The 12,185-nt window shown below is 54.7% G+C and overlaps 1 protein-coding gene across 6 annotated transcripts in view; it reads left to right on the top strand.

Annotated features, from left to right (window-relative positions):
* The window catches only part of NFASC (neurofascin), a gene marked incomplete at both ends in the record, with an annotated part of 69,803 nt that extends 59,448 nt beyond the window's left edge, over window positions 1-10,355 (top strand). For all 6 annotated transcript variants that reach the window (XM_082658412.1, XM_082658415.1, XM_082658416.1 and 3 more), the window contains 3 exons: window positions 4,202-4,333; window positions 6,595-6,664; window positions 10,124-10,355. In XM_082658412.1, the coding sequence (XP_082514538.1) occupies window positions 4,202-4,333; window positions 6,595-6,664; window positions 10,124-10,355 (434 nt within the window). The remainder of the gene's footprint in view (window positions 1-4,201; window positions 4,334-6,594; window positions 6,665-10,123) is intronic.
* Between the last annotated feature and the right edge of the window lie 1,830 nt (window positions 10,356-12,185).

Below are 12,185 nucleotides of genomic sequence, written 5' to 3'. Positions count from 1 at the left end.
TTTGGTCTCTTTGTTTGTTTTTGTGTATCATTGACACTGATTAGTTTTAGGCGTACAACATAATGATTTGATCTATGTATATACTGCAAAATGATTATCACTATAGGTTTAGTTGACATCTATCACCAAGCATAGTTACAAAATCTACTTGGTTTTGAACAGCCTTCTGTGTCCAAACTTCACAGAAATTTCTTTTGATCTTTTCAGTGAGGACTGAAGGTAACATTTGAACTTTACGTGGTGCTGTCAGGAATGGAAAGCTACATTTAATTTCTAAATTGCCCATATGGCCACTTTCCCTGGTATTGTGACTTTCTCTCCCAAGAGAAAGGAGTCTCGTGGGAGACGGCTATCAGCAAGATGGTGGAGCAAACAGGTCACTGCAGACATTCAGACCAACTTCTCTGCAAAAGGTGGTGACCACCATCCAAACACAAGTTGAAGTGGCTCCTTCATCCCAGTGCCCAGGTGGCACGTGGTCAAGCCAATATCCATGTGACCCTCCAGCTGTTATCAGGAAAAAATGCAAGAGACACCCCAGGTTAACCATAGCATATTAGGATTAAATTGGTCATTAATCAATAAGTAGTCAATGACTGCTTGTTAGGTGACCAACATCATGCTAAGTACGAGGGGGCCCAAGGAATCCCCTTTTCTCAAGCCTTAATAGTATCATTGGACATCAGAACGCAGGAAACAGAGCAATTAAATGTTACATTGTGCAGAGTAAATAGGGGTGAAGTGGGGGTTCAGAGATTGGTGTGAGCTGGAGGAATGGGAGATTCAGGAAGGAGGGGGTACAATGTGGAAAGGTGGAGGGCAAGAAGGGTGGCAATCCAGGCTGTCTGGGGCAGGATGGGAAGGATGCAGGGAGGGGAAGACCAGAGCACCTGGCATGATGGAAGTGTTCTGGGAACATGATAACATGATGTGTCATTGTATCCTTGGGATCTGATGGACACTGGGGTGAGGGGACTCCTTTAGAATGGTGCAGTGACGTGAATATAAGAGACATTTTGGAAGGAGTAAAATGATAGCCCTTAGAGATGAGTCGTGAAGCCACTGGCAGAAGCATGGGGGCAGGAAGGGGGCAGAGGGACCGTCCAAGGAGATGTCAGGAGCAAGCCCTGGGCTTACAGTGTAGGACAGGCTGGAAGGACAATGAGAGATGAAAAAAGGATCACCAGTTGGAAGGGCAGGACTGGAGGGCAGGTGAGAGTAAGAGTCAAGGGTGTCGAGGTAAGTCTGGGAAAGATGCCCTCAGTGGTGGTGGATGAGCGCTGAGTACAGAGGGGCTCGAGGTTAGCATCTTGGGGGCAGAGAAAGGAGTTGGCAGGAACTGGAGATGATGGAAGATCAAAGAGTTTACCTATAAGAGGACAGTGCATGCACTAGAGCCAAAAAGTCTGCCAGGTTCCTCAAGGGTTTTTTGTTTTAAGATACAAGGAGCTTCAACGTGCTTAACAGCAGAAGGGAGGAGATAGCACAGAGGAAGAAATTGAAAATGCTAGAGTTTTCAGAGATCCTTACAGGATTGAGCCACCAAGGAGGTGAGGCATTGGACACAGAAGGAAGGGACAGTCGTGGAGGCTGTGAGGTTTCAGTGGTCTCCAGAGTGGGGCAGGTGAGCTCGACACCGAGACACTGACTCAGAGAGAGGGTCACATGGGGGCAGCGAGAGGGGGAGGGGGAGCAGTTGGGAGGGGCAGTGAGAAAGGAGTGGAAGGGTGGCCAGGCTGCAGAGAAGGTCCAGTTGAAGTACGACTTAGTGAATCTGTGAGGGGCCTGGGTCTTCATCTTCCTCCAGCAAAGCTCAAAGCAAGCACAAAAAGATGCCATAACTGCCAAGGGGACCCACAGCGGGCGACTGAGTCGCGTGCTGGAATGGGTGATGCAGAAGGGAGGGCAGCGTGGAGTTTGAGGGAAGCAGAGACCCCATCAGGCCAAGAGGATGAGTGGACTGAGCGAAGGGAAGGAAGTCAGGAAGCAGATCAAGTGCCTCTATGTTCCAGGCTGTGTCCCAGCACTGGGGGGATGACAGTAACCCTGACAGTCCCTCCTTCAAGGAGCTTACTTCTGGGTGGAGAGATGAGAGCGGAGTAGTGAAGAGCACAGACTCGAGCTGTGACGGCCAGGGGTCACAGCTCAGCTCTACCACTTACCAGCTCTGGGCCCCTAAGCAAATCACTAACCTCAGTGCCTCAGTTTCCCCACCTGTGAAATAGGGGTAATAGTAAAAATCCACCTTATGGGGTTGTTGTGAGGATTAAATTAGATAATCATGGGAAAGCACTTGGAGTCGTGCCAGCCCATAGGAAGTGCTTATGGGTGTAAACTGTTAGTAAGATAGCAAATGGTTATAAGTGCTATGAAGAGGACAAATTCGAGCCCTCGGATAGAGAGTGGCTGGGTGGGGGAGAGGGCTTTTGCCTTAGCTGGGAAGTTCCAGGAAGGCCTTTCCGAAGAGATGACATTTGCTGAGGCAGCCATCTGAAAAAAAGAGCAGCAGATGCAAAGGCCCTGGGGCAGGAGTGGGAGTGGCCAGTGTGGCTGGAGTGTCCAGGGTGGTGGGAGATGGGACTGATGGAGCCCAGCAGATCAGGATAAGGAATGGACGTTTTTTCCTAACAGTAATGAGAAGCATTGGAGGTTGAAGCGAGGAAGTGATCTGATCCTGCATGGGGTTTAGGAAGACCTCTCTGACCCTGTGCAGGAAATGGCCTTCGGGAGCGGGAGCGGAAGCAGGGATGGGATTTGCCCCACAGCGTACCTGGATCAGGGTAGTCACAGCCATGTTCCCATGGGACTCAGCTGCTTTCCATCCCGGCTGCCTGGGCAGCCAGAGCACAGAGAGCGTGGAAGGTCTTGTTCATCAGTCTTCATTGTTTATTGAGACCCATCTTGGTGCAGTACCCTTGGCTAGATGCTGAGAACGCTGTAAAGACAGTTTCTCTGCCCAAGAAGAGCAAAGGGTAGACTGCACCCAGATACGTGCCCCACAAAATGGTGTGTGATGCAGACCCTAGAGTACGGCACGGGCCCAGGGTCCATCCTCTGTGCCTGTGCTTCTCCCCCGAGGAGGCCCTGAGCTTTGGTTCTGGCTGCGTGGCTCTCAGCACTCCCGATGTTGTCTGGCTCTCCCAGAGGCCGCTCCGCTCGCTCTGCTGGCCCCAGGGTTACCCAGGGTCTGTTCTGCCCCTGTGATCCTTCCTGTCCTCCACGTCGTGGTTTCCGTGGAAGGCTGCTTCTTTTGTTCTCCAGTCCATAGAAAGGAAGAGGGCAAGTGACTCCTACCCACCCCACCCCTTCTGATCTCTAACCTTAGCCATTGGTCCTCCAGGACACCATCAGATCTGCTTCTGGTCTCCAGGCCCGCCCATCCGCCCCTCGCGTCATGAGGGTGTCTGCCCACTTTGAGACAGGTCTCCACATGTCCAGGCAGGGACAGCGAGGGGCCCGCTGTCACAGGGGTCTCCACGTACGGAAGTGGTCTGGGAGAGGCAGCATGGGGTGTGCTGAATGCACAGCCCTGTCCCTAACCTCGCCACCGGCCCGTCTGGGCTCCCCACACAGGGGCTGTCTTTGCTGTCAGGGAGCCCACAGTGCAGCTGGGGAGACACAAGGAAGCACGGGGCATCCTGGAACGGCACCCCACCTGCGACCCGCTGCCGGGAAGCCCGACTGGCTTCAGGGCCGTACGGGTGGGACAGGCCGCCGCTCTGTGCCTGTGCAGGCCTGCGAAGGCGTTCGTTCTTCCAGGGGTTTTGCCATGTGACCTTGTTCCCTGACGGGTAGCGTGCAGGCTCACCCCTGTGGCTCATTCGTGGGAAATCATAGTCAACCCCTGGCCTTCCCTCATTCCCCGCCAGGCTGTGCCCAGCCATCGGCTTTGCAAGAATGCCACGCCTCATGCTTAGGAAACTTCCCATCCTAAAGGGCCTGTTCAGCCTCCTGCTGCTTATTCTGCTTCCTGTACCCCTGTCCTGTGCTTCTTTTCTGACCTTTTGACCTTGACTTTTACATTATTTTCTCTTTGTCCCTGTAGCAGCGTAGGGTAGTTTGGGCCAGAGAGCTGCTGGGTGGTACCGTTAGGCTGCAGGAGCAACCTGGACATGAAATAACTGAAGTTCTTCCCTCCCCTCCTCACCTTCTCCCACGTGAATCATTCACCACGTGTTTGCTTCTGGCCCTCCCCCGCCAGCCTACACCAACAACCAGGCGGACATCGCCACCCAGGGCTGGTTCATTGGGCTCATGTGTGCCGTCGCCCTCCTGGTGCTGACCCTGCTCATCGTCTGTTTCATCAAGAGGAGTCGAGGCGGCAAGTACCCAGGTAAGAGGTGTCAGAGGAGTGGGCTTGGGGGACAGGGCCAGCGGGCTTTCCTGTGAGTCACCAGGTCCCCTGCCAGCTCCAGGAGGCTCCGCCCTCTCAGTGAGCACAGTCCTTGCCAAGCTTGGACGTACAGTCCTCTTGCCTGTTCCGTGCATCTCAGAGTTGCCAGAAAGCACTTGAGTTAATTAAGTTCGCCTGAGGTGGGGGGATGGAACAGTCCAGGCAGCCAGAGAGGAGATGGAAAGAACCCTGGCTCCCATTAAGAATGACCTTCCCTCCCCTTGACTCACCACCCATCTGCTCAGTAATTGGCTTTTTTCAGCCTGAATCTCATTAGGATCCTATGTTCCAGTGAAGTGGGAAGGAGAGATGCATTTTCTGGAACTGTAAGAGAGAGGCCGGAGTGAAGAGAGGTCTGGATGGAAGAAGCATGTGCATGAGAGAGGCCGCAGAGCTGGGCTCTCAGCGTGGCTGGGTTGAAATCAGATATACCAATAGAGGGTCAGATGCTCCTACATGAGGAGCTGGCAGAGGCTGAGGGGTGGGTTGCACTGAGAGGGACCCCCAGTCCTTAAAGGGCTTTGAGCTTTTCTTGAGTCCCAGAGCAGTATTTCTCTTCTGTGGCCTGAAGATCCTCCAGCCCAGACAAACCAAGGTCAAGGACAAGGACCTCTGGCTTTTTTGTTTCTGGAAATATTGACTGTTTTTCAAACAGGGATGAGAAAGCCATCTGTCTGTGATGGAGTGGGTAGGGTGACAGGAGACAGGATAATGGATGACCCTGAGAGTGAAAATCCAGCTGGATTGCACAATGAAATTGCTCCCTGCCCCCAAAGCCATCGCCAGACACACCCCGTGCTCCCCAAGTGCCGGCTTCTGCGCATCTCTGTGAACGCATCCTCCTCCACGATCCCCTAAAACTCAACTCAGAGAGGAGATTCTGTTTTATTTTCTTCCCCTGGCCCGTGTGCCCTCAGACCCTAGGATTCTAAAGAGTTATGCCTCTCCTTCAAGTCAGGGAGGGCAGGAAATTATACTCCTTTATTGGTGAATGTTGTTTTCTTTCACTTTGTTGTGCTGTGTTGGGGCTGGTTTTCTTCTGTAAGACAGAAAGGCAGCGTTAGGAGAAGGGCAGCCTTTCTGAGCTTACCCTCTGTTCCAGGTGGAACTGATGCACCTGAGAACTGATCAGATAAACTCAGCCTTCCTCTGCCCGTTCCAGAAAGTTCTTCTTACAGCTAATCTCCTTTCCTCCAGCTCCAAGGGAAGCCCCCCATCCATTAGGAAGATGAGTGAACCAGGAGCCTTGAGGCCAGGGCTCCAGTCTCCACCTTAAACTTTAGTTGCTAATTAGTTACGTGACATCTTCAAGGCCTCAGCTTCCCTCCCCTAAAATAGGGGTGATTATCCTGCCTCGTACCTCAGGAAGAAACGAAGTCACTCACCTCAGTGTCTGCTGTGTGCCAGGCTCTGTGCTGGGTGCTAAGGATACTAGAAGGAGAGGTGACCCCTCCCTCAAGGACAGTGCCGCTGGCATAGGAGGAGGATCACAGCACAAGACAGGGCCTGGGAGGGACGCTGATACATCACAGAGGAGGTGTGGGAAGAGGGAGTCGCACAAACAAGTGAGGTCACAGTTAAGAGAGCACCTTCCATTCCAGAGGTGTGTGTGGCGTGTCCTGTCTGCCCAGGGCACTCTCTTAGGAGCTTTGAAGAAACACAGTCCCCACCCTCGAGAAAAGAACTGGCATTCTGTTACAGGCAAAATAAATGTGCACACATGATTATAACATGGAACCAGATTAAGAAAGGTGCCAAGGAATTCCCTGGCGGTCCAGTGGTTAGGACTCAGCGCTTCCACTGCAGGGGGCATGGGTTCGATCCCTGGTCAGGGAACTAAGATCTAGTATGCCGAGTGCCGCAGCCAAAAGAAAAAAGAAAAAAAGAAATGTGCCAAGGATCGCGTCCATTTGGTGTTTGGAGAAGACCTCACGGAGCGGTGGTGGGGAGCCGGGTCGGGGGAGATTTCAGTTGTCAGTGGGGATGTAAGAAAAGCCCCAGTGACGGGGAGGAGGAAGCAGAATTCACCTGGCACCCGAGCAACCGTGGGAGGCAAGAACAAGGGGGGCATGGATGGGGCCTTGTTAAGAGGGAGAGTCACGGAACCCAGAGGCGGCTTCTTTGGCTGTACTTTGGGGCCCCGCAGAGCTCGAGCACGCTCAATCATGACGTCTGTGTCTTTGCTTCCCTTACTGACCAAGTGCGAGAAAAGAAGGATGTTCCCCTTGGCCCTGAGGACCCCAAAGAAGAGGATGGCTCCTTTGATTACAGGTGCGCGATCTCCTTGACTCCTGTTCACACAGAGCACCCCTTGTCAGGTGGGTTCTCCTCACCCCCCCTGAGGCAGCCCCCTTCCCTCAGAGCTGCTCAGCTGGGCTGAGACGCTACTGCACGGATGTCCTCTCCCATCAGGCTGTCACCTCCGCCTCTGTGACAGCACCCCCATACCCCCGGGGATGGCGCACACTGCCCAACACACTTACACTCGTTCGATGAACAGCATTTCATTCATTCAGCTGCACGACTCAGGTTTATTGCATCTTTGTATGTGTGTTTCCACCTTTTTGCTCTGAAAGCGCACCCAGGCCCCCCTTGCTGTGAAATGAGCTCTGCTCTCAGCTTGCTCTCTGCCTACACCCCACTTTCACTCCGAAGATGATGACCTGGGGAAGTTGTAATGTCTTTAAAACTCAACTAGGTGAGGGATGAAGGGGGCGTGGGGAGGTGTTCTAGGCCTTTTCCTCAGGAACTAGAATGACTTCTCTGGGCTGCAGCTTGGAATAGGCCTTGGAGAGGCATTTGGTCCAGTGCCTGTGTCCCAAATGAGAAGACCAAGACCCAGGCTGGGAAGTGACCTGGAAGATTCCTGTGCTCTCCACTCAGTGAGCTAGTGCAGAACTGGAGAGCCCAGGGGCCCCACGTCCAGCTACTGCCACTGTCCTATGCCCATGCTCCCTCTCAGATCTGGACGGGCCTTTGTATCTGGCTTAACAAAAGTTGTAATCTGTCCATTTTATTGGCAAGTATGCTTTGAGTGAAGGAATGGTGCAGGGTGAGTCATGGAGGTCTCGTTCCCAGGCCAAGTGCAAAGGGAGGAAATCTTCTGATTGGAGCCCTCCTTCCCCACCCCCACCAAGTCACTCTCTGGGGCCAGGTCACCCCATCCTCCTCTGACCTCTCCTTATCCTATCTTGGGCCGCCGCCACTCTGCCCATCTGCAGCCTCTCAAACAGGATCAGATCAATGGGCGGCAGAGCCTCTGCCCACACAGGAGCCCATCTGGCGGCTTATAGACGCTGTCTATCCATCCAATTCATGCATCCCCAGGAGCCTCTCAAAGAACAAGCACGAGAGACCCTCCCCAGGCTGTCCTCGGCACCCTAGGTGGGGCCCAGCTTCCCCATGGGCCAGGAGCTGTCCTCTGGCCATCAGTTCCAAAGGCCCTGGGCCTTCTCTCCCCAGGCCCTCAATGCAGCGTGAGGAAGGGTGAGGACCTCCTCAAATACAGGGCCAGGTAACCTGCGCTATGAGAAGCCACTTCCTCAGGTACCTCTCCTCCACCAGACACCAAAGCTGTTGGGCGAAAACACCTGCCTCACCACCCCAACCCCCTGACCCACCGACACTGAGGCTGGAGACACATATACTGGTGCACGCACGCACGGGCTTCCACACCACACACACACACACATGTACACGCACACGTGCACGCACATACACACCCCTTGGCTTCGGCTCTGGGGAGGCCTGCGACATCCATCCTAGAGCCCCCACTTGGATGAGTCCAAGAGTCCGAAACTGGGAAAGGGGAGAAATCAATACATTAGAGGAAAAACCAAGTTTCTGGGCGGGACAGGCTGGGGGTCTGGCTCACCCTGCTCGTCTGGGACCTCGCTGCCCGAGCACCTCTCTGGTGTGTCTCTCTCTGCTTCTCTCTCCCTTGTCTGTCCGCCTGGTCCTCGAAGGTCTCCTGGAAGGTAGACTAACAGGTGGCTGGACCAGGGGGCCACAGTCATTGGGTTTCTTTCAGGCTTCCCTTAGGAGAGGTCTGTTCTTTCCAGACCTAGATCCTCTTTCCCCACAAGAACCTGACACACTAAGGACCCCTCCCACCCCCACTGGGCCACCCTGTTCAGTGATTGCATTTAGCTTGGGGGCCTGGAATTCCCGAGAACCACATAGACACAATTGTCACTCCCTTGCAGGGGGAATGGAGGGCGCTGGGGAGAGGGTGCCTGTGAAAAACACTGGCAAGTAGGGTAAGGAGCCTGGTCATTAGAATCTGCTGGTTCTCAAAACGTGAATTCCACCCCCTGAACAAATACAGCATAACCCCAGACACCCACTTCCCTCACTCAGCTGCCTCTCCCACAGCACTGCCGTCAGAGAACACAGTTAAGCAGGGTAACGGGCCGCATTCACTCAGCTCATGGGGGCAGTGGGCTAATAGCCTTCCATCTCCTGACGCCTAGGTCCTCTGGCTCCCGGCCCTCCCCCCACAGCTGTCTTTGACCAGCACTGCGGTTAGAAGTGAGAACTCACGGCCCACTCTAATGGCAACTCAGCCGGTGGTTTGCCACAAGCCCAGGAAGGGCTAAGTGTGGCCTGGGGCAGGGGAGTGGGGGCGGGGGGTGTCTGCTCAGACTGCCTGGCACCGCTGTGGTCCTGCCTGCCGGGACCCAGATGCCCACTGCTGGTCCAGCTGCCCCCTGCCGGGACCTCGTCTCCTCTGAAGTGCAGCCAGCAGCACCTGGTCCCCGCCTCTGAGCCTAGAAGAGCCAGGGGAAGGGCTGTGGTGCCTGAGCAGATGCCAGCCCACTCGGGGTATCTCACTTCCTGGGGGCACAGCAGGCACCCCAGTGGGTAGACGCCACTTTAACTACCAGCTCTCCTTGCATGAGAGGAGCTTAAGGGCAGGACCTGGGGCCTCAGAGGGGGGCTAAGCTGGATCCTCTGAGCCTTGCTGGTTTTGTCTCAAGTTCCTGGCCCCTCCTATCTCATTTGCATGTCCCTCCCTCCTCCCTCCATCACTTGCTAGCCCTGAAACAACAGCATCTGTTTGTGGATAAACCAGAACTGAGAGGAACACCACCAAGACAAAGAAGGGGAAAGGCAGGGAGAGGTTTGTCCCTTTAAGGCCCAGACCCTTGCTTTTTGTCACGAGCAGAGTCTTTCCAGAGCCAGTCACAGATCACAGAGAGTCAAAGCTAGTTGAACCCTCTTGATGGAGGAACTAAGGTCCAGTAAGAAGGAAGGGCCTTCCCAAGGCTGCAGAACCACACAGTGACACACCACACTTGGGACACACCAGAACTCCCAAGTCCTTGACTCCCCTTCTTTGACCCTTCCTGTCCCCCTGGTCTACAAGCGGCTGGCTCTGCCTCACCATGGGGTGGCGTCCTCTGCCTGCTTCCATCCCGGAGAGCGACCCAGCTTCCCGGAGAGGACCCCAGACCCAGCGTCCAGGAGTGTGGGTCCATCCCAGCTCCGCACCAGCTTGCCCCTCGCCTGGGAGACGATGCTGTCCTCTCTAGGCCTCAGCTTCCCTTCTGCAGAACTGGCCGGACGGGGAGGGGAGTGAGGGCTGGTCTGGGTCATCCTGAGGTCCCGTCCTCTCTGAGCTGTGTGGTACGCGTGCCTGGCAAGAGGCTGGAGGCCTTCCTCCACCCGGCCTGGGTTTGGGCTGCGCTGGGTGGGCCAGCCCTGACTCTCTGTCCTCTCTCCATCCAGTGACGAGGACAACAAGCCCTTGCAGGGCAGCCAGACGTCCCTGGATGGTACCATCAAGCAGCAGGAGAGTGATGACAGCCTGGTGGACTATGGCGAGGGCGGCGAGGGACAGTTCAATGAGGACGGCTCATTCATCGGCCAGTACACAGTCAAAAAGGACAAGGAAGAGACAGAGGGCAACGAAAGCTCAGAGGCCACATCTCCTGTCAACGCCATCTATTCTCTGGCCTAACAGAGCCCCCCAGGCACAGCCACTACCTTGCAAGTAGAAGGAGGGGAGAGGGGGAGACGAGCCACTGCAGACCTACCACGAAGCCACCACCACCTTCAGGGACAAGGGTACCACATGGGAGTCTGCCAAGCTGTGAGGACCAGTGACCACCCAGCCAACCGCAAGCCCCCTCCCGATGACCCCCCCGGGGTGCCACCGGTGGGCGAGCTGGAGCCATGGCTAAGCTCAGCTGGAGGGAGCCCAGGTCCCTTGCTCAGCCTCACAGCCACCCCCAGCCTCTACCCACACTGCCTGCCCTTGACCTCAACACACACACTCACCAGTTTCTGTTGGTTATGGTACTTACTCATTGTCTTTATTTTTGCTTTGTGGGTCTTCTCCTCCAGACCCAACATCTACATTTTCTTTTCCTTTTGAAGAAATGTCCCTGGAAAAAAAGAAAGAATAGGTGGATTCTACCCCAGGAAACTTCAGAGATAGGCAAAAAAAGGATTGATCCATAAACGAACATACAGAAAAGCTATAGTATTCAAACCGCAGCTGGGCCAACGTATTTCCGAAGGATGCCTTTCTCGCCAGATGCCTCCCCTGGCCCCCAACCCATCCACCTCAGCCTTGTCAGTTGCTGAGCTGGGCTTGGCTCCTTTCTGGAAAATGACAGTATTTTTGGCAGGGAGAGGGTAAGCAGGCCTTCTTGCCTTGCTCTGGTGCAGTTGGGAGGTGGGCTTACCTCTTGCTCCTGGCTCTTACCCTGCCCCTGCCTCTGGAGTGTCTGAGACAAAAGCTGCAATGACTGAAGGAGTTTAAGGAACAGGAGCGGGAAGGACTTCAGCTCCAGTGACTGTGTACCTCAAGCAGAGGAAAACCAGGCGTCCGTCCCTAGGGAGCTGTGCCCACCTCGAGAGAGAAGGAAAGGGCTAGGTTTGGACTTCCTGCCTCCCCATCAGTGAAACTCAGGATGTGGGAGAGAGGACCACACCCACTGCATCCAGAGTAGAGGGTGTCTCCCACCTGGTCAGGGTCTGTGCTGCTGCCCTCCAGGAGATGGACCCCTGCGATGTGAAGACTGTGCTGGTGTGCTTGGGAGTGGAAAGCACTGCTCCCCCTTTCGTCTCTAGCAGATAGCAGCTCCTGTATGATGTTGAAACTGGTGTTTTATGGCGTGTGGATGGGGCCCTGCTGCCCCCAAGACTGAGCCGGTGTGTCCTTTCCTTAGGGTATTTACCTATGAGGAGACCCCCCCCCCCACCAACAGTGCTGTAAAGCCTGGCCTGGGAGTGCTCTTCGTATGCCTTATGCAGCTCTGACCTGTCCCTGCAGTTCCCAGGTTCCCAGCCCCTCCCTGCAAGCCTTGAAGCCTCCAGTGACGTCAGTCTCAAGGAGAATGGGGCGGCCTATGCAAGCATCACAGCAGAACCAGAGCAGCCACTCAAAGTGTGCCCCGCAGCCCGTTGCCCCAGATGGAGACACTCGCAGACCTGCAGTTCTCTGAGACCCAAGGCACTGCCTTCACGCTCCCTACCTATTCCATTTTGAAACCAAAGGTACCTAGCCTCAGAGAGAGAAAGAGAGAGATCTAGAGCCTAAGAGTAACCCTTCAGCTGTTGCTGCAGCTAAAGTCGGTTTCAGGAGGGTGAAGCTGACCCCCAGGAGTGGACCACCTGCCACAGACACAGCCTCTGATTGGCGCCTCCAGCTTCTTGCCAGGCGACCTGGGCAGGAGCAAGGCTGTGTCCTTCAGAGACATTATTAAAGCATCGTTTGCCACATGTTTAAGCCGCAAAGGTATTAGCAATGCTTGCATCACTTAATAATCAGTCAGTTGAAGGT

The sequence above is a fragment of the Grampus griseus genome, assembly GCF_964374135.1.
Source record: "Grampus griseus genome assembly, chromosome: 1".
Classification (NCBI taxonomy): domain Eukaryota; kingdom Metazoa; phylum Chordata; class Mammalia; order Artiodactyla; family Delphinidae; genus Grampus; species Grampus griseus.
Note: the sequence above shows the minus strand (reverse complement) of the source record. Positions and strands in the feature narration are given on the sequence as shown.